The 21,935-nt window shown below is 40.8% G+C and overlaps 1 protein-coding gene across 1 annotated transcript in view; it reads right to left on the bottom strand.

Annotated features, from left to right (window-relative positions):
* Positions 1–1,568: 1,568 nt before the first annotated feature.
* LOC311155853 (ethanolaminephosphotransferase 1-like) overlaps positions 1,569–21,935 on the bottom strand; it is a gene marked incomplete at both ends in the record, with an annotated part of 53,461 nt that continues 33,094 nt past the window's right edge. Inside the window, 5 exons of the mRNA XM_084209303.1 lie at positions 1,569–1,634; positions 2,743–2,925; positions 6,462–6,642; positions 8,666–8,714; positions 18,789–18,897. Coding sequence (XP_084065429.1) covers positions 1,569–1,634; positions 2,743–2,925; positions 6,462–6,642; positions 8,666–8,714; positions 18,789–18,897 — 588 coding nt within the window. The remainder of the gene's footprint in view (positions 1,635–2,742; positions 2,926–6,461; positions 6,643–8,665; positions 8,715–18,788; positions 18,898–21,935) is intronic.

Raw genomic sequence — 21,935 nt, 5'->3', positions numbered from 1 at the left:
GGGGTGGGATGCTCCATGTGCCTGTTTGGTAGGCGGAACATGGATTCTTTCAAACCTGAAGGAACTTTCCAACATTTCTTCTTTGTGAACAGGGGAAGCTGATGTGCAGGCTGGTCCCCTGGTGCCTGTGGTAAGGGCTGCCAGGGGAAATCAGCCCTGCTGGTGCTGTGGTAGAGCAACTGCTGTAACAGGCAGTACCAGCTTAAGCTAAAGCTGCTCATACAACTTGCCAGTGGCTCAGCTGAAAATATTAATTTGAGCTACTGATGTAAGGGTAAATTAACTGGGGTGCAAAAATGATCAGGCTAGTGATAACCCCACAGAAACGTCTAAGAACTGAAAAAGATGAAGACTCAGCTCAGCAGCTCAAAAGCTGCACTTCCACCTGGCTTCTGGCAAGTGAGATGGTTAAATAGTTAATAAACGTGCCAGGCTGTCAATCACATCCCTCTGTGCTTACCTTGGGGAAGTGGACAGATTGTTTAATTAGTGCTTCAAGGCCACAAAAGCCCTCTGGCTAGGGCAGCATATGAAAAGACATGAAACTCAAATTCTTACTCTCTCTCCAAGGCACACAGAAAACCCACGTGTATTATAGATGAAGGGAGCAGTTGACATCTGCATGCAAACATGTAATGTTTTTTAAAAAAAAATTCTTGTTTCTTTTTCCTATGACATTTTCCAAAACCACAAGAATTTGCTTCAAGCTCACAGGCAAATAATGACTTGTTTAGCATTTTACACTGGTAGATGATGTTGGACTGAAACTAGTTTTGAAGAGAAATATGCAAATCTTCAAAGGTTTGCTGGCCAAATTTATTTTCAGCTGTTTACCTTTGTAGGCTATATTGTTTGTTACTACTGAAATATAAACAATGTGCTTGTTACTGCCTAGAAAATAAATAGAAGGGCCAGCTGCTGTTGTATTCAGCCTACATTTCTGACAGGTCAGCTGAGACTCAATGCTGAGAATGGGGAAAAAACTGTACATTTCAAAAACACTACTGTACCCATAGCTTTCTGAGCTCATTCTCTTGTCTTCACACATTCAAATGAGGTGAGGAAAAGACTACATGTGCATAAGCCTTTCAGGAGGTTGTGTGGAAGAAATGAATTGTGAGAAAATAAATATGGCAAATGAAGCAGGCACAGATGTGCGAGTGGGAAGGATGCACAGGGAGGGTTTGCATTGCTGGGGTCCCACTGGTGACTAGGCTGGGCAAAACCAGTGCTAGTTATAAACCACCAAAGATCTTGTGTAACCCAGCATGCATTTATCCAGGACTTTGGACACAGTGGTAAGGCAGAGGAAGACAAAAGAGAGGCGAGTAACATGGCTTGGTAAAAGAATAAATATCGACAGAACAACTTGGTAAAGTTCTCTGCTGGACAGGCATCTTCCTCAGAGATGAGGCATGTGGCTGCATAGCTCGTTGTTGCAGTGGTTCAGATATCTGTACTATTCTATTCTTTGGTTATTTTAATCAGATTCATTCCAACTATTTATCACATCAGAAGAGCTGCAAATCTCCATGTCAAGTGTTACAGTCTGATCATAGTGCAGGTGTTCACTCTTGGACGCGTTTCTTCAGGGAAAAGATGTAAATGTTCAAGTGCTCGCTCAGCTGCCTACCCTAAAGAGAAAACACAGAGATTAGCAACCTGTTTTGAATCTGCTTCACAATTTACTGCCTCTCCTCTCCCAGTAAGAGGGGGAGGACCCAACCACAGTCCTCACGTACTTGGGGATCCCTGAGTACACAGGGACCTCTAAGCATTCAAAGAGAGCTGTTTTCCTTACATTCCTCTTGCAACACACTGCTGGGAAGCTAAATGGCTACAGACCGGATTCACAGGTGACATAAACTGTGATGGAGCTGGGCCCCTCAATCAATTGTGAATTTTGACCAGGTATTTCCATTCTGACCCCAACTAACAGGCCCGTGTCGATGCTCAGGTAGACTCTACTATTTCACCAATGTCTGCTGACAAAAGGCTGCTTTCAAAGAAAAATCCTTACATCCCTTTGCTGTGGCCTAAATAAAGGAACACTGACCAGCTCCCTCTGAAACACGGCCTTTTCCATGCAAGGTGTTTTATCTAAAAGCTAAAGCTATTAAAACAGTTGCTAAAGAATCATTTGACAATTTAGAAAAGTGGGCATCAACAGAGCAAAACTTAATTTAAGCAGTAGTTCAGATGACAATGACAAGACAGATGAAGCAGACACAAAAATGTGCTGGTGAGATTGAATGAACTGGAAAACTATTCATGTCACCAGCTTGAGAGATGCTAGCAGAGGGCCAAGAAAAAAATTGGGACAGCTATTTTGCCTGCAGATTCAAAGCAAAGTTGACCTTATTTTATTATTTCTATTTACGTCACTTTGCATTTTACCTTCCTATTTTTTCAGTCAAGTGACCTTAGGAAGAAGAAAGGCAAAAAAAAAGAGAGGTGGATGCACTCATGCCTCATGGGTTGACTGCTACTTAAAACCAGTCTATAAATATTCTAATTCTGATGGGCTTAAAGCCAAAACCAGTTGGCTACATTGGAATAATTCAAGTCACTGAAGTTGCTGCACATGCAAAAAGGCATGGCCTGTGATAAACCGATTTCTTTTTTTTAACTTTAGACTAAATAAAACAACACACAGGACTAAAAAAAAAAACCCAAATCATACACATTCAGACTCCCAGACAATGTCCCAACCAGAAACTGTTTGCAGACCCCCGAGCTCACCACGCAGACGCCGTAGTGCACGTGGGCAGCCGTGACCAGGGTGGTGAACACGGCGAGAACAGCTTCTTCCATGCGGCCCAGCAGCCCCGAGATGGCCGCGTACACCACCAGCGCCAGCGGGAACAGGAACCAGTGGAACAGCTCCGGCCGCGTGCTGCTCATCTGGCAGATGATCACCTTGCACTGCCGGAGCAAAAGGGGCCAGGTGAGAAGTGCTGGGCCAGCCCCGAGGGTCTGAGGAAAAGTATTTCCGTTTTCTCCGAGGGTTGGTTTGGGTGAGGGGGAAACAAGGCTACAGTTCAACATGGGGCTGGTTTCTGGTGAGAAGGCTGCTGTAGGCACACACCTTTGTGCCTCACTGGGTCCTAGAGGACATTATTACAGTTTAAAATACATCTGTGGAAACCTAGAGCACCAGGAATATTTTTCTGTGCTCTGAGGTGCCCTGACTCCCAGGTGAGCAATGACTTTGATCCTCATTCATGGAGAAAGTTTCCTAGACTTCAAGATAGACTAGAATCCACAAAAGTGTGAAATAGATTATATAGAGAAGTGTAGGTGTATCACTTGGTGAGAAATTTAGGTTTTGGGATTTTTAGTATGTTGTGGATGGAAGGAAGATGGAGGGCACAGGGTGTCATCCTGGGTTTCTTCTTCCTTCTTCTTCTTCTTGGGTTTGGGTGGTATTTTGTAACTGGGCAGAAAAGTCTGCATTGCGGGGTCTTTGGGATCAGTTATTGGGCTAGAAGGAAAAATAATCTAGGTGCCAGTTTTTAATTGGATAGTTTACTCTTAAAAGACCTTGTAACAAGAGACTGTGAGCCATTTTGTGCCTTCTAATGAAAAGCTGCTGAACTCACAGCTGTGAGACTGTTTTACTGATAAGAAAAGTCCGAACATGAGCTACCATCTCAAGTGCCTTCAATCCAGACCCAGAGAAACCAACAACTGGTACCCTGACACACGCCCTTTCCTGCAGGCCATGTTTTGATACACTTGGTAAGTGGAAGCACATCTTCACAAAAGGGGAATTTGTTTGCCACCTTATGTTTTCACAGGGACTCATAAAGTTGTGATCCCAAATCAAACATGCCACCACCTAATTAATCACCGGGAGAATGTGCTGGTATTTTAATCATGCAGCCTGACAGAAATATCTACTGGTTCATTGTATAGAAAGGAGAGAAGACAATATCCAACATTTTCACATCCTGTTTCCCTTTTCTAACACTCCTTTATGTACTAAAACACCAATTTCTTGGCTCAGTCATGGCAGTGGGCTCCCTGGAGATGCAGCTGGGGGCCCAGAGAAAGGGATCCCACTCAGAATTGTGGAAAAAATGAATATATGGTGCATGGTTTAACTGTAGACAATTAGCTTAATTCTACTGAATTCTGGAAACATAATGAGACTTATTCACTTGAAATTCAGTATTTTAAAAGCAATTAAGCACACCAAAGTGTTGTGTCTGGCTTAGGCTCCTTAAGAAATGTCTCTCATATATATCATGCCTGTTAAAAAAAGTAAAGGAATTTAGGCACATCTGAAATATTTTATTGATTTAAGTTTCACTCAAAACTGAACTGTGGTTAAAAATAGATTTTATGTATCCTGAAAACAGCAGAAGAATGAAAAACTCATTCCCTGTGCAGTGCCTGAAATCTTATGACAGCAGCTGTAGGAGTCTGACCATAGGAAAGAAATACTGGCTTTACTGCCTGTGCTGTGGAAGCTGAAGAATGCAAAAATAAACCATAAAAAAATAATTAACTTTGAATAGTGGAAGAAATAAGCCTTTGTGCCTAATGTTAATATTTTCACTTATATTCTCAGTATTGATTGTGAATTTCTTTTAATAACACTGGTTTTATGAGTCCTTTGGGAATCATTCCAGAGGGTAACATAAATTGCTAAAGCAATCTATAAGCTATGATTTTTCTGCCTACATAACTGAACCTGACCATAGGTTAGATTTCACATTGTTCTAAACTGTTGTTACACTTACATATTTGAGTGACCAAATTCATGGTCAAAGGCATGAGAAGTTCCAGATACTGGAACTGGGATGGCAGGTAGAGAGCCATGGTCTGCAGTTTGTGGTCTGCAGAACAGGTAATGGAAACCCAATGTGTCAGGCTATCATGGAGAAGAAAAGTATTGCCATGACAAGCCTTCCTCTGATGCTGGAGGAAACATGCCTAAGGAACCAGAAGAGGTGAAAGGAAATGCAGGCTTGATTTTCAACTCTAGAATGTTACAAATTCCAACTAACACCCATACATTTTTAACGCTTGCTTTTAAAATGTTAAAATTTTCAGCTAACATGCATACATTTCTAATTTGCACAAGCCTCCAACACTGCAATTTATGTTTTGGGAGAAGAAAAAACAAAGCCTGAAGTATATGTATTGCACTCAAGTGTCTGATAAACTGCAGCCTGTAAAGAAACCTCTGGTTTGCCTTACTATTTTTTCTTCTGCAAGCGTCCTGCCACAATCACTCTTGGCTGGTTAAGATGTATGTGCAGAATGTGTCATCTGCCAAACTCTGAAAGCATTTTCCCTACTGGCATGAAGCAATTGTATTTCTCATTTCGGAATCCCCACTATTCTCTTAAGAAAAAGGAGTAGATTAGGTGATGAATAATGCATACAATAAAACACATCTGAAAATCAACTAATTTTTGTGAGATTAAGTCCTTAAGATGGAACTGTTTGATTTGTGACCCTCAGAAATGTTCATTTATAGGATACATCTAACAAACTTCACAATTATAACTTTTTTCCCATTCCTGAATTCATATTTCTAAAGGGGCTATACTTTCTCTTTTAAAACCTCACATTTTTGAAGATGTGTCTCAGAGAGAGAGTGTCTTCTAGCCTTCCACTTTTTAAACTGGATGTAGCATTGCTCAATGGAAGATTTTAGAAGGTGTTGGAGTCTATTTTCCTAAGATGATGCTAGTCACTATCCTCTAGGGTATTTTTGCTTAAATGCAAGAACGCCTTTCTGCTTGGCTGCTCTCCTGGCTTCCCCCAGAGAAGAAAGCCCTGGGTTACCTGCAGGGCTCAGCACCACTGCCTGGCTGCCTGTGCTAGAACTGCACAGAGGTTTATGTCGTCCTGTGGGAATGAAAGGGGGGAAACTGGTCACCATGACGTGGTACAGGAGAAAATCTGTGTGCAGAGAGCCATCACGAGGCCCCTACGGCTCTTCACATCTTTCCCTAAAACAGGCTTTTTCTAAATGGTGAAGGGAAAATGTAGGATCAACTGAACTGGAGGATACAGGAATGCATGGACCACAGTAATGGACACAAGAGCAGGGGAAAGCCACAAGCCCCCTCCACTCTTGCTAGTAAATCTGTGCCAGTGTTGGCCTTTCTTTTACTTTGACAAATACCCAGTTCTGCCTGTATGTTGGGGAGTATCTGTTACATTTCTGGAAGTAAGGCATCCTTAGAGTTTTCATAAACCCTCAGAAAACAAACCAGAACCCTCACAGAAGTGTTCCACTGTGGCAGAGGAGGTATTTCAGTACTTCAGTGTCCCCAGTCCAGACACGTGTTGTGGTGCATTTTTATGAGACAGAGGTAACACAGAGGTCGAAGAGCTGTGTGACTCTGCTGATTTTAGCTACCTTTTCTGCTCCCTTCTGCTTATTCACAGAAAAATAGAAAGCTATCTTTAAATAATACCACCACCTCAAATATACTTACAATAACATTTGAGAAAGCAACGCCAACCATCCATAAAAACAGTCTGGGTTGCTTTGCTAATATGTTGCTTGGAGATAAAACCACCCAGACTGTAAGAAGAATGAACAGCAACAGAGGTGACACAAGAGGTAGCAGTCCTTCATACAGAGAATCATTCTTCAGTGTTTTCTTTAAATGTGCTCTGGAAAGAAATACAATAATTTTGTAGAGAAAGTAATTTTATCCATTCTATTTCTACACACTAACTTCAAATTCTAGACCAAACTCAGCCCAAGAATTCATCTTGCAACCAGTGCAAATGTGCTAGATACCAGACATTTTACAAGAAATTGTAGTAAGACCAAGTGACATTTATTTCTGGGGTTAAAATATACTGATTTATTCCCATAGCTCCTGATCAGCTTTGCTTGCTCACCATTGTCTGGCAATAGACCAGTAAACTCACACAAAGTGAGCTGCAATACTCTCAAGCATGCAGACATGCTGTGAATTCAAAATACACAGCTTTAGAGGATGAAGCTTCTAACATGAGACATGAACTTGTTTCAGTCAATACACCCCACGTTTTCAGCAGCAGAGTGAAGCACATGGCTGGCAGGTATTGCTGTTGTTTAGGTCTGGAGGTCATGCTGCTTGAGGATCCTGTACATTAGGATTTAGTACTTAAGTCCAAATACAGCCTAAAGGGGAGGCTTTTTGGCTCATTAGAGCAAAGACAAACTAATGATACATTGTGTTTTCTTGGGTATATTAAGCTGTTTTTTAAAGGTAGTAAATTATTGCATTTTCTGTCAGCTAGGGAAATGGTAACTCTAAGTTCACAACCACCAAACCATTCCTTCATACAGCTAGTTCAGAAGAGCAATTCTGTGTTTGAAATGTACTGGGAAATGTCCTGTTTAAAGTCTTTGAACATATGTATTTATAGAAACAGCTAGACAAAAATCCAAGAAATATCTTTCTCATGACAAAAAGGAATCACCTCCTCCTAAAATAACAACTGAGAAGAGGCATGAGGATGAAGAAAGAGAGGACACAATTGGAAAACTCAAATCCTTCATCACCAAAGAGCAAACCTGACTGGTAGTTTAAAATTTTTTGTGCTCCTCTCTTCAGAGGAATGACAAGCCCAGCAGAAGGCTTGAGAGGAACCATGTCAAGTGATGACTTGAAAAGGAAAATACTAAACCAAAGTCCTGACAGGAAAGGAAGGCAACTAAACCCTCAGGTCATTGGGGTAAAGGCTGCTGCTGCCAGGGGCTGACAAGGTGCTTCCCTCCTCCTCTCAGTCAGCCCCAAAGAAGATTTCCTTGCTCGGCTGGTTCCCAGCTCCTGCCCCACAGCCCAGCCTTTCTGCAGGTCCTCAGCCTTTCCTGCCCCACATCTCCCAACTCTCCACACTTCCTGCCCCAAACCCGGGGCTGTGCATGCTTCTGGTAACTGCACGGAGTGCCGCCACACAGAAAGGGCTGTGTAGGAGAGATGCAGCGTTGTCTTATTGACTCTCTAACATTTAAATGTTAATATTAGTTTCCACTAATTCCTGAAGACAGGGAGTGACAGTTCCTCCTCCAGGACACTTAGGACCTGAGAGACCTGAAGTGACAGATGAGTGAAATGAGCTAGCAAACACTAGGGGAAGGCAGGCAGCATTAACAAAAATAGGCCATTGGAATATGAACTAACAGAGTATAAAATTGTTGGGTGCAGCAAGCCAGTTCTCAGATGTAATCACAGCTTGCCACCTGCCTAGCTTACATCTGATAGCAATTATCTGATTGCAGACTTCATACAGAGGAGAGTTTTACAGAAGGACCGGGAAGACAATTAAGTACTTCACAGAGTGCAGGATGGTCAGCTACAGAATTCCACCTAGCACAGGCAGAAGTTACAAATCGCATTTGACTGCAAATAAAATGCAGTGTTTTTTACTACAGAGCTTTTATCAGTTTACAGGGCAGGACCACTGTGAGCTGCCTGGAGAACAGCAAGTGAAAAAAAGGAGAGAGTTGTAAACATGAAAAAGAAACCAGTCAGATTCTGGAAACTCCTCAGAAAAACCTTTTACTACATTATCAGGATAACATCTGGATGAAAGAATCTAGTCTACTTCAAGCATTCCATTTATTTGTAAATAAGGAAACCATTAAATATACAGAATTAAAAAGGAGGTGATAGAACTTATTTAATGTTAATTAACTTACCTGTGAATGTTGTATAGTGTTTGTGGAAAGGATAGAAACAAACTGAAGCCTGGAAGAGAAAAACATAAATATGTAATTCGACACTGATGACCTCAGAGTTTTTTCATATGATAACAGACCTTGTGTACTATTCTCAAAATGATTTGGTATTCCTGTACTCATGTCAGGATATGAGCTGAGTTTGGAGGCTTTAGGCAACAATAAAACCATCCTCTTTTTCCCCAAAAGTTAGCTGCTGGAAATAGTTGCTGATACAAAATTTCCTGTGTAACGAGTGACACGACCAGAATTTTTTTTTTTAATTCTGATATAGCTAATAGATAGGATCAATTATTTTTCATACAGATTTGCCTGTTGGATCCAGAACAGCCCTATTTTTTATGAGCTGCTCTTTGCCTAGAAAAATCTGAGTCTAACATCAAAAGCCTTCCAGTGGAATATAGAAAGACAATAAACTTCAAGCTGGGCTGTTCACATTAGTGGGGAAATAAGTTTATAGTTCAAAATGTTAAGGGTCAGCTAGTGATCTGTTTTGACAGATACAATAGCTGAAATTAATGAATTTTTATGTCATGTCCATCATTTGAACAAGTGAGAGTTTTTTACTTCTTTTAAACACAGCTATGGTGTTTCTGGAGCTCAGCTTTAACCCACAAAGCACAAGGGTTTCACCTTTGCTAACTCTGTGTCTCCCTGCACTGCTGCTGGTATTATCAACCCAGCTGCCAGCAGCCCCTGAGCTGCCTGAAGACCCAGCTGTACCCCCTCTAACACCCCCATCCAAAATACATTGGTCCACCCAAGAATCAAAGAAGACTTTCAGCAACAAGGGGATGCTTGAGATTTAAACAAAAAAAATCCATTATATGAGTCAGTCCTATCTAGGTGAAAATATATATGATTTTTTAAATTGATATAATTCCTTGTAGAGCTCTTAGGTTTGTATTTTTCCCCCACTTTCTGTGTATTGACGGCTTTTCCCTGGTCAATTTGCTGCTTGGAAATTGCTCTGGGTAGCACATTTCTGCATGACTTTTTTATTATAGAGCATGAGACTTGGGTGCACTAAATTAATACGTAACTCCTATTTTATTATGGGCAAGAAAAGCACTCTGATGTGTTAAACTTTCTGCTTTTGACCTAAACCATCTCATTTAAGAAGCACTGTGCTGCCTGTAAAGAAAAGTAGAAAACTCTAATCTCATTATTAGCAATATGGAGGGGAAAATGATTAGAGGAAAGATATGATTTCAAATGACTTTGTACTGGGGCTAATGTGACATAACAGTGTCTTGAGAAATGTCAGTGTTTACCCTTTAGTCCTCATCAAGGACATACCCAAGTGTTTAGTAAGCCAGTGGCAACTCAAGAAAAGGAAAACAATGTGAAAGAAAAGTGGAGATCAGGATTGTTGGAGGAAAAAAAGTAAAAAGGGATGCAATAGATAATCTGCCTCTCCAGTCTTTCTGGTTATCTACTAAAGAGAGGGAAACAAAGAATTGGAAAAAAAAAAGAATAGCCAGCCTATAAATAATTTCAGGTATTGCATGTTTTTTTATGTTTACCTTTTAGGTTTGCTTCTTAAAATAATTAAGAGCTCTGCTTCTTTACCATGGCAGAAACTCTCTATCAAACAGCTGAAGGATGTGCAATTGAAGTAATATCCCAAGTATTTTGTCAATATATTTCTAGAATTCACAGGCTTAGTGCCTTCAGAGTGATCTGTGTTTAATGTGCACTCCAGTTCGCTATGTTTTCTATTAGGCAGGGAGCGCTAGTTCAATAAAATCTTGAGTTACGTACAGCAGTTCCAACATCTGTATCACATTAGAGCAGACATGAGACAAAACATTGACTCTTGAGGTTAAATCTAAATTTCCTGCTGCAATCCTGAAGTTTGATTTGTTAGGAGAAAAGCAACCGAGAGGAACAGAAATAGAGACTAGACCTAGAAATAGAATTCAAAGAGCAATGGTTGCCAACAATTTGTTATTTTTATGAAGTGCCATTTTAGTTAGAAATAACACACTGACCACAAACAGTCCCCCAGCTAGCAAAAAGCCACTTTCCAAACGGGGCAGTTCCACCAGTTACTCCCCTGTATTTTTACACAGCTTTGCTTTTAGCACAGTGAGAGAGCTGAGGATGCAGCAGGGAAAGCAAAGGGTGTTCCCCATTTCTTATGGGATTTTCAGAATTCCATCATTTCCTACAACATGTTGCTTTCCCATCTTTTTTTAGCTAAAGAGGCCTGGCTTGGGGGCTGCTTTTGGTACTCATTAAGTCTGCTGTTTAATTGGCATTAAGGATCCCTTTGTGCCCAGGAGCTAAACTGCTGCATCCGCATTGCTGCCATTCCCTGCTGCTCCGAGGAACAAAAGGTGCAGCCTGGAAAGCAAACCCACTGCTGGCTCTCTGGTGCTCAGCCACCCAGGCATTGCCCAAGTGATGATCATGGGGCTTTTTTTGGTTGTTTTTTTTAATGTCCTTAAAGTACATATTTTATTTAAAAGTAATTTTTAAAATTTAATTTCAGCGCATTTGATGTTTTAACACATATGGGAAAACAGAACTCCTCTAGTGTTCTTAGAGGTAGTATACTGCTCTTCCAGGATTTTTTAGTTTCTTCTTTAGTATTTTCCCATTCTTCAGCTGATTTAAAATCTGAGACCCAACTGTAAGAAGACAGGCCTATATTAAAGGCAGAAATACCAAAGCACAGATGGGTGGCACAGATACACAAGGAATCCTTGTGTCACGCCAGGCTGAAAGCATCAAGCACAAATCCTCGGATTTAGGTACAATCCTATCGTCAGTCCTCAGTGTTGCACAATGTAAACTCCCTTTTCAGAGAAATAAACATTTTTAAAGCTCTTTATTAGGAATTATTTTGTCCATATAAAAAAATGCCAGGCATAAGCATAAAGAAACAAACAAATCCCAATGCATTCAGTAATTCAGGATTAAAGACATATCGGAAGTGAAGAAATGAAGGCATTATCTTGTTTTCCAAATGTGTATATGTTTAAAAGCACTCAGATACATACACAGGCATGCATATAAATGTGTGTGCACATTTTATATATATATATATATACACATATATATATATATATCTTAAGGACAACTTTAGATTTCATTTAGTGCTTTCAAATGCAATTCCAAACCGATAAGGTGTTGTGATAGAACTGAATAAATGAACAATAATTTTTAAAAGCTAGCACACAATGGATACCATGATACCTTGTCACCCATGTTATTTGGACTGACAGTAATATATTTTAATTATGTGAGGGCATTTTAAATGCTCATGTAACTAAATTTAAAGACTACTGAAGATCTACAGACAGACAGATTGTTTCCATGACATGCTGCAGTTACTGTGGCATGTAACAGTAAATCAGTACATGATTTAATTCAGGCATTTCTACAAAATACAGACTTGGTCATTGTAGAGGAAGAGAGAGTATGGCCAGGAACAAACTGCTGACACTACTGTCAGCTCCAGAAAATGCTATTTCAGTACCCAACAGCCCCATGCTGGCTCTCAGACAAAGCAAACAGCCTGATGCAGGTAGCCACATTTCTGAAAACACAAAACCTCACAGACTGTAAACTCTGCTAAATAAAGAAGTGACTCCAAGACACCTAAACCACTAAACAAGTTATGGTGCTTCAAAGAAAGGAAAACCTTCCCTGTTTATCTTCTCTACACCTTTGCTATCATCAATCCCCTTTGTTAGTAAATTCCTGGCAAATGAATCATCCTTAAAATGTCCTAAGAAGAGCACTGAAATTTTATTTGTTAAGAACTGGCTCTTCTGATAGTAAAAATTCAAAAATTCAAAAATGAGACAATGTGATACAGGGATGTAATTTTAGATGAACACTGCACTGGAAATTGTGTGAATTTGTTCAGGAAAGCACCATCCCTGCCATTCTCCCCCGCCCAAAAAATACTCCCCAGAGCACTCATCCCATTTGGGAGGCAGGGAAGAGGCCTGTGCAGGCCTTCTGGGCATATCACAGAAGTTCAGCAACTCTAACAGCAGGTGGTTGTACTTGCATTGCAGCTTACAAATTAAATACTATCACTCTCCTCATTTTCCAAGTGCCCACACCTCTGCATGGCTCTCTTCAGTACACTGCTTGGCCTTTCCATCTCTAGATTAATAATTTGTCATAAGCAATGTTTACTGTAAAGAAATGGGATGTTATAATTTACCTTTCTTAGCCACCAGACAGGAAAAATTAGATTCAAAATATCCAGGCCTCAATATTAGCTTGAAAAAATATTTAAGTACTTGTGTGATGTTTTTCTCAAATTCCTTGCACATTTATAGCAGCTAGACACATGAAAATATCTTAACACACTGAATGTTTAGCACACTGATCAGGGCCTGGAAGCAAGCTTCATCAAAAGGTGAACATTTTAAAAGCACTTGTTTCTGGAACAGAAGCTTTCCATGGAACAGTGTCACCTTCTCTGGCATGTCTTGAACAGACAGCTCTTTTAAATGATTGTGCAAACACGTAGTTGCATTTTGAGCTGTCTGCTAAAAAACCAGTATATTTTATTACTATGTAAAATGGCAAACTTAAAACCACTTAGTAGCTGGGGGGCAAACCTTAGAAAACAAATATATAATTTGCAGACTTAATTGAGCTTGTAAAGTCTGAATACATTAGAGTGAAAAATACACCTAAAATCCACAGTATGAAATGATTTTACAGGGATTAAGGGAACATAAGGTAAACATAAGCACTGTCTTCATGCACAAAGTTGATGTAGGTTTTGGATGTTTTAGCATCTAAGATATTTTTTGAGTATAAAGATTGTATAGGGATGCATTTATCATGCTTGTTGAAAAAAGGATGTGTTTATCATGTTTGTTGATTTTATACCTTATTTTCAGTGTCTAAGGAAGTACATAGGGCATTTATCTCAAACTGAGCTGTAAGATAACAATTGGCATTCAGAGGGATTTAGTACCAATTGAAGAATTAGTTTATGGATGTAGCTGTTTCTTTGATGCAGCTCTGTTCAAACATCACTCTGTTTCTGGGCACAGCAAGAACTGAGCACCAGAGAAACAGTGCCTTTATTTGAAAAGCCCAGACTGGCTTCCAGAAGGGCTCTACCAGGCAAGCTCCCTTGTCTGACCTTTTCCTGGGGGTCCCAGAGCCTCTGAAATGACTCCTCACACCTTAACACCACCAACTCATTCCCACCTGTAATCAGCATCCTGTGACACTGCTCTGCCTCTGGCCTTGAGCACTCTGCTCTTCTAGGTTATTGTTCTGACTGGTTCAGATGAGTTACTCTGAACATGAACTCAGTGACTTCTTAAAAATATATCTCAAGTGACAGGCGAGTATTTCACACCCTTTGCTTTAACGGAGCCTTGTACAATCTGTCACAACAATGCCTTAATAAATGTTGATTTGGTGACAGACATGTAGAAGCCAACTCATGTTAAGCACTCTTCTCAAACAGGGCTGGTCAAAGCCTGTTGGAGCAATAACCTTTTGAAAACATTGCACTCAACGTTTAATCATTCAGCAAGTCATCACTAGGGCAGAGCCATCAGCCACTTCGCAATGGGAGCTAAAGGAAATCACTACAGAATGACATCATTCCATAGGGGGCAGAAACAATTCATCATTTGACCATGGCCTCCTAAACAGTTTCTGACATTGAAAAAGGGGCAGGCTACTGTATGAACACCCATGGCAAGGACTTGTGGGTCCTCCTGTGATACACAGGATGTAGCACAGTGTAAGTACAAGGCACTGTTTTAGAGGAGTAACTGTGCCTTCCCACTGTGGTGGAATTCAAATAATTGGCATGTTTTAAATGTTACAGCTTGGCCTCATCGTTAGTTTTTTGCTGCTATGATCTGTTCATTTATGTTTTCACTCCTCATTTTATATACTTAAGTAGCTCAGGGAAGAGTGACCCTCAAGGAAAACACCTTGTAGAAGTCAGCATAGAAACCAAACCTATGCACATCATAGGAAAACATTCTGAATGCTTTGGCCCCATCTCTAAAACAAAGTTCAAGTTTCAGATCTCTGACAGATATTAATATTCAACTCACACTTCATGTTCAAACCTGCACTTTGAGAACTTGTTTCATCTTTGCCACAGGCTTCAGTAGCCAGATCTGGGCACTGTTGACCACACATGGTACACTCAAACATGACACCATGTCTGGATGACAGAATAGTCTGCCCCATGTGCCACACACTGATGAAGTATAACATATCCACTCTGTGCTTAAGTGATCCTTTTCCCATGAAGTCTATTCTTTTGGTTGCAATTAATACTGAGAAGGAGCAGGAAACTCTGCGCATCAAGGCATCACTTTTCCAACTTGCCTTCCTGAGGAAATGAAGCTGATGTGCTAACTCTGCTTGTTTGTGTACATCCCACCACAACTTCCAAGCTTTCAGTCAATTCTGAACAAAAGAACATACCAAAAGAAATTTCCAGTAAGATGCATGTCTCTATCTTCCTTTCTCCAGGAAGAGATTGCAGCCTGAACTCAAATTTTATTTGACATTATAAAATCTTCATACAGAGCAAGTATGAAGGTCCTAAACATGGGAAATGCTTCATTCAGAGCATGCACCTACAGGTCATTTAATAGCAACGTGAGACAGAAGCCATCATCAATTAGTAATGCTGCTCCCTGAGCTACAGATGCCTACCTGTCAGTGAAAATCTTCTCACAAAGTCTACAGCATCATTTGTGCTACTAGAATTTATGTGCAGAACTGACTGCTTTAAAATGCTTATTGTAAATATTTCATATTGCTCTCAACCTGATAGCACAGTGACAGGGAATGTTAGGCACTTGGGATGCCCTGAAGGGGTGAAAATAAATGATAGCTCTCACCTCAATGCTGCCCTTTGAAGGGACCCTAGTTAGCCAGATAATGCTATGGCACAATTGTGGTTAAATCCCAAGAGAGCTTTTGGAGTGTCATCCACAGGAGCCCTGATGAGTGCAGAGTAATTAGTTCCAGATGAGCACACAGACACATAACTTTAAAAGGGTCTGTCTGCTCCCCTGCTGGGAGAGAAAAGGCATTTCTGCCTAGCAGCCCGGTCAGCTGCTCTGGAAACAGGAGAAGGACCTTCCTCCTTGATCCAGGGTCCAGCTAGGTGTGTGTTTTGGAGCTGAAGGATGGAATTGCATTCACTGCCAGTGAAAGTTACAGGATCATGTTTGCTGGGTAGCTGACAAATTCCCATAAAATACTGTGCTGAAGTTTCTCTATTTCACAGGGTAGTCCTCTGAGGTCACTGCTCAGCAGCTCAAGACTTGGCTTTCCTACAGGTGTTCACAGTGTGCCAGAGAGTTCCCAGGAACATACATAAAGCTCTTTTTCCTAAACCATCTAATCTAAACACCAGTAATGCTGCACTTTTATGTATATCTTTGTGTGTTCTGGCACCTGATAAAAGCTCCATTACTTTCAATGAGTGAGTGTCACCTGCTGATACCACAGCTTCCTCTGAAGAGGTGCTTTTGCAGAGTTCATCCTTAGGTTATACATGGATTTTATTTTTTTTTTCTCAGAAAACTCCAGGAAAGACATCTGAAAAACACTCTTGTGCATCTTGTTTGGATTTCTTCCCACCACAGAAGGTAGGAGCTAAAGCCCAGCTGCTCTTGGAGAAGCGACGGCTCAGCAGCTGAACTCATGTTGTGTACAGAACAGTAAAAGCCCCCAACAAATGCCAAGTACTGATGGAGCAGCTACAGGTTCGTTGTTAGAAGGACCACTGGTGACTACTAAATGCCATCAGATGGTTAAGCACAGCCATTTATGGTTTAATGGCTCCTCTCAGGATCCTGGGAAACTAGCTTGTAAAAAGCAACAGAGGTCCACTTTGTTTTTAACTAGCCACAAAGGCATTTAACTGAGCAAGCCAGAGTGGGCTCTCTGATACAAATGGTTCTGGCTGAGCAAGACACACTTGCTGCAGCCTCTCTAAGGAAGAGAATAATTGAATCTTCCTGGCTGCTTGGCCCTTGGTGTAGGTTAGACAGGTACTTTTTCAGCAGTCACAGTGGGAGTCCTGCAATTTACCACATGCTTCTAAAAATTTCACATATCCCTAGTCACTGCACACAGGCTACCCAATGATAACCTTACTGCTGAGCTGAGATTCAAATATGAAATGGCAGTGCTTTCTGGACCAGCATGACCCTTAGTGGAAGGAAACTACTTTTTCTATATTTAAATTTAGTGTCTATGAGATTTACTAAGCACCATGATGATTCTGTAGTATAGAGTCAGCCAAGACTATTATTTTGCATACTTTAAACCCATATTTAACTTCAACTAAGTTACAAAAGATCCCATTGTGCATAGTGTGCTAGGCACGAGGTTTTTAGAGAAACCTTTTGGCTCCTACTTGAGCCAACTCTGCTTGGGACAATGATGGAAGAAATACTATTCTGTGCTCACAAATCCACTCATACAAGCATACCACAGAAGACAGAAGCAGTACTTCTTTCTAGTGTTAATGGAACAGTCCATCAAACATTGCTCTGCAGCTGGTTCTGGCAGAGTATGAAAAAGGATGTTCGCACCTGCCGATAACACTGAGATGCTTCCCTTCTGCAAACATTCCTACTGTGTTGAACAGTTTGAATTAAACCTTCATCCATGGCTTCCCAAGTGCAAGGGAAGCCATCAGAGTGCTCCCTGAATGGGCTGTCATGTGTCTTAGTGACAGGAGCCAAGCACTGATGTGTGCAGCACAGAACAAGTGTTTTCAGTGGGCTGGTCTCTGCTAGCACCCAACGCTGCTCTGACCTGCTCATGCTGGGTGAGCCAGCATCCATCTGCCCTGGGCTTGCAGTGCTGCTTCAAGAGCACAAATCACTCCCTGTCTACAGCTACACCTCTGTCAAAGGTGAAGAATTCACTGACTATTGAAAAGGCAACCACTGTGTTTTCCCCCTTCCTATCTTTTTTTTCCTCAGAGTGCCTAAATCAGGTCTGACTAGAAAAAGACTGTATTGTCTTGGTGACACACTGTTGGGTTTTTTTGGGTAAAGCACAGAACGACGTCGTTGCAGACCCTGCTCATTAGAAAGCACAGCCTGAACACAGGGTCCTTTCTAACCTAGGAATTCTGGGAAACAGTGCTGGGGCAAGAGGTGGTACCTGCTGACAACCTTGCTATAGGGAGAGGGTGGTGAGAGCACACATCAGTGCAAAATGCTCAAATGGTTGATGTGGGGGAAGCACCTATAACCAAGTCCTCCATTTGGCTCAAGGGCAGAAGATGTTTCTTGGGATGCAAGCCTAGAGTGTTTGTGTCAAACAGTATTTTGGTGCCCTCTTCTCACCACTTGTATGCTCATATAAAAATCTCCAAAATGCATATGCTAATTTCTTCACCTTCCAAGCAACACATCAAAGACATTTTGCATGCAGATTTTCAGCTAAGACTTCTATATTTTTAACTCATTAAAATGTAACTGCTCTTGCTGTCAGTCTTGATATAGCAGTCAAAAAACATTCAATGCTCATTTCAAACTACACTGACAGTATCAAATAATGGCCAAATAGGCTATTGCTGTGTGTGAAAAATAAATCTCTTCTGTTTGCAAAGGATTTCTAAAGAAAAGCTTAGAAACCACCTGGCTTCTATTAATATTTACAGTTGTGCATCTAAGGTTATTTAAATAATGTCTTCATTCCCTCTGTACATAATGTTTTGGAACATAACGTGCTCCAGGCCAAAACATTAAACTTAGAATATACATAAATGTTAGTGACATTTTACCTGAGTAAAATGAGATGAGGAGTTCTAGAGACTTTGGGAGCCCAGCAAGCCAGCACACTGCTCTGAACTGCACATGCAGATAAGGAGTATTTTCTATATTATTTGTGTGCAGCACACACTATTCCAAAATTATCTACTTTTTAAAAGTTTTCCAGTATTAACCCCTTTAATTATCTCTATTCATGTATTTTTGGACTAGCCAACACTTACAAAAGTAAAACAAAAAAAAAAAAAAGAGGGAAGTATAAAAAAATATAAAATCAAAATTCTTAAAAAGCAGCACACTTTTGTATAGATTTGGACACTTACCTATAAGCAGGATAACTAATACATCTGTAATATAATAACCAAACAGCAAAGGCTTCTGCCAGACCTCCACACCAACAGTACCAGTGAGCAGATATGCTGCTATTAACACCTACAGAAAAAAAAAACAACTGATTTTTCAGTCCTTTACATCTAAAAGTAGAGAATTTCACTTATCATCTTAATACAAATGTAAAAGTAAAAAAAAAAAAAAATCTGTTAGTTACCTCCTGTCCCTACTTTACCTTCTGCTGCCATGGCAAAACAATTACTTCTAAGCAGTGAAGCAACTTGCAGGGTCACCAAGAGAATTATTTAAAATGTATGAAATATGGTAAGTAAGCAACTTCCCTGGCAATGTGTGCATCTGTTTGTATGTGGTATTACTGACTTACCTTTTCAAAATACCTAAATCCACTTTTATTGCATGCACATGCACTTCCTTGTTTTTGGATACAGACTTCAGAATTAGCAATCTGGTTATTTTTGCAGCTCTGCCCTTGAACTCATCATATCTGAGTGGCAATGATCATATCTGATCATTTCTGAATAACTGAGAAGGGGGAGAAAAACCCTAAGCCCACCTAAAACAATAATAAAAAATAATAAAAACATTCAATTGAATGTGAAGAAATAAAAAGAATGGGAAGGAAATGAAATCTTCTCTGATTTTTCATTTGTTTGACAGATAACATCATTAGAGGACACAAAAAGAATCACGTAGATGTCATTAGGAGTGAAAGGACACACACACAAGGCTCAGGAGCACCCAGCTGGAGGGACTGCTGCCCTTCTCTTTCTCTAGCCTGCTTTGTTCTCAGCTCTTTGGTTTTACCATAGGACCCATAAGGGGCCGTATGTTTCATGCTACACTAGCTCTAAATTAAAATGGCAATGCTAATTACAATGCCATTTAGAAAACTGCATATTCATCTATTTATTCCCAGGTAACATTCAGTAACCTTTACATTTTCCACTCAATGCAGCTTCTTATTCTGGGATGAAAAAATGGTTTCCAGCTTTACTTGTGTTACAGATTTTACTATTTCTTAATTAGTTTTTTTAATACACATTTTTTTTCAATGTTCTGTGTTTTTTTCATTTGAACTTCAGCAAGCACATTTCTGGTCTCCTATTAAATTTTAACTCAAAGACACACTGAAAATCTCTTTGTTAATTAGCAGGCTTTTTAAGATCACAGATTAAGAGCAGAATGCTGATGTTGCTTAAACTTCTATTACACATAGATAACACTACATTTGGTTTCACTTATTTTTCTGTATCTGAAACCAAGATTCTTGCCCTGTCAGTATGTAGGTCTTTATGAGGTTTAGCTCGGATTTTGCATTGTGGAACTGGATATTTGAATTGCCTCTGCAAGAACAAGCAGCACAACAGATCTGCAGCAAGGAGGAGCAGGCACTAGTGAATGCCGTTATGTCTTGGGCCACTGAAGACAGTGAGTCAGATTTTGGTCCAAGTTAAGGACACATATAATGGGTTTTGCAATCCACTGCATCAGAGCTAACATTTGGCTTCCTGAAGAAATTGTATTCTATTACCCATAAGACATGACGGATGGAATCCTGACCCCATCAAAGTTGATGGCAAAACTCCAACTGGCTTTGATAGAGCCTGAATTTACTCTCACACATTGAATCCTGAACAGATTTTTTTGGCAAGTGATAAAAGAGGAACTTTAGTATTAACCATTTTCACAGTCAGTACTTTTGGCAGGGCAGTTATGAGCATCCCTGTCAGATGTCAGTGCATGTCCAGGAACAGGGGTGTGGATGCAGTGGGCTCTCATAGGGAATGCTCTGCCCTGGGATTTGGTGATGCAAGGCTCCCAGATTGAGATTGCCTCTTAACAGATGTAGCATATGAAAAAAAACCACTTCTTGGCTTCAAAATTTTGGTATATTGTTTTTTAAGGACTCATCACTTTGACTACGCTGAAGCAGTCTTCAGCCTTAGAAATCAGACCTCCTTTAGAAAGCCTGAAGGATGAGAAAATGGCTGTGTCCCTTGATCTAAGCTATACTAGCAAAAAATTGAAGATTGTCAAAATTAATAGCAAAGCCTAAGTCTGTTAATCAGCTGTATAAACTGTTTTAAAGGCACTGCTGGTGGAAAAAAAAAAAAAAAGTAAAGCAATGTTCCTAAATTCAACTGAATAATTTTACTTAAGAAAAGATGGCCAAGTTTTTTACTTATCTCTGCCATAAACCAGCTTTAGTACTTTTCAGATATAAATGTGGTCTCTAGCAAGTAAAAATAATTGCAGCCTTTTGTAAAACGAGAAGTCCAAATTAACTGTATTTGGTTTGTGTGGCCAGTTTTGGTAGCAGGGGGGCTACAAGGGTGGCTTCTCTGAGAACATGCTAGAAGCTTTTCCCATGTCCAACAGAGCCAATGGCAGACGGCTCCAGGATGGGCCCACTGCTGGCCAAGGCTGCACCAACCAGAAACGGTGACAATGTCTCTGGGATAACAAATTTTAAAAGGGGAAAAAAACCCTGAGCAGTTGTAATTGCTGCCAGAGAAGAAAGGAGTGAGAATATGGGAGAGGAACAGCCCTGCACACAACAAGGTCAGTGGAGAAGAAGGAACAGGAGGTGCTCCAGGCACTGGGGCTGAGGTTCCCCTGCAGCCCATGGTGCAGCCCATGGTGATGCAGCTGTGCCCCTGCAGCTCATGGACATCCAAGGGGATGCAGAGATCCACTTGTAAGCCCCCACATCAGAGCAGGTGGGTGCCTGAGATGGAGCTGTGAACCTGCAGGAGGCCCATGCTGGAGCAGGCTCCTGGCAGGGATCTGCAGACCCATGGAGAGAGGAGCCCATGCTGGAGCAGGTTTCCTGGCAGGACTTGTGATCCTGAAGAAGGTCATGCCTAAATGACTGCACCCCATGGAGAGGTACCCATGGTGCAGCAGTTCATGAAGAATTGTAGCCCGTGGGATGGACTCACAATGGAGGAGTTCACAAAGAACTGTCTCCCGTGGGAAGCACCCACTCTGGAGCAGGGAGAGGACTCCTGACCCTGAGGAGCAACAGAAACAACCTGTAATGAACTCACCATAACCCCCATTCCCTGTCTCCCTGTCCCAGTGGGGAAGTGGAGATAGAGCCCAGGAAGAAGGGAGAG

The sequence above is a fragment of the Fringilla coelebs genome (genome assembly GCF_963513975.1).
Source record: "Fringilla coelebs genome assembly, chromosome: 1".
In the NCBI taxonomy this organism is placed as follows: domain Eukaryota; kingdom Metazoa; phylum Chordata; class Aves; order Passeriformes; family Fringillidae; genus Fringilla; species Fringilla coelebs.
The sequence above is the reverse complement of the archived record's forward strand: the minus strand, read 5'-3'. Positions and strand labels throughout refer to the sequence as shown.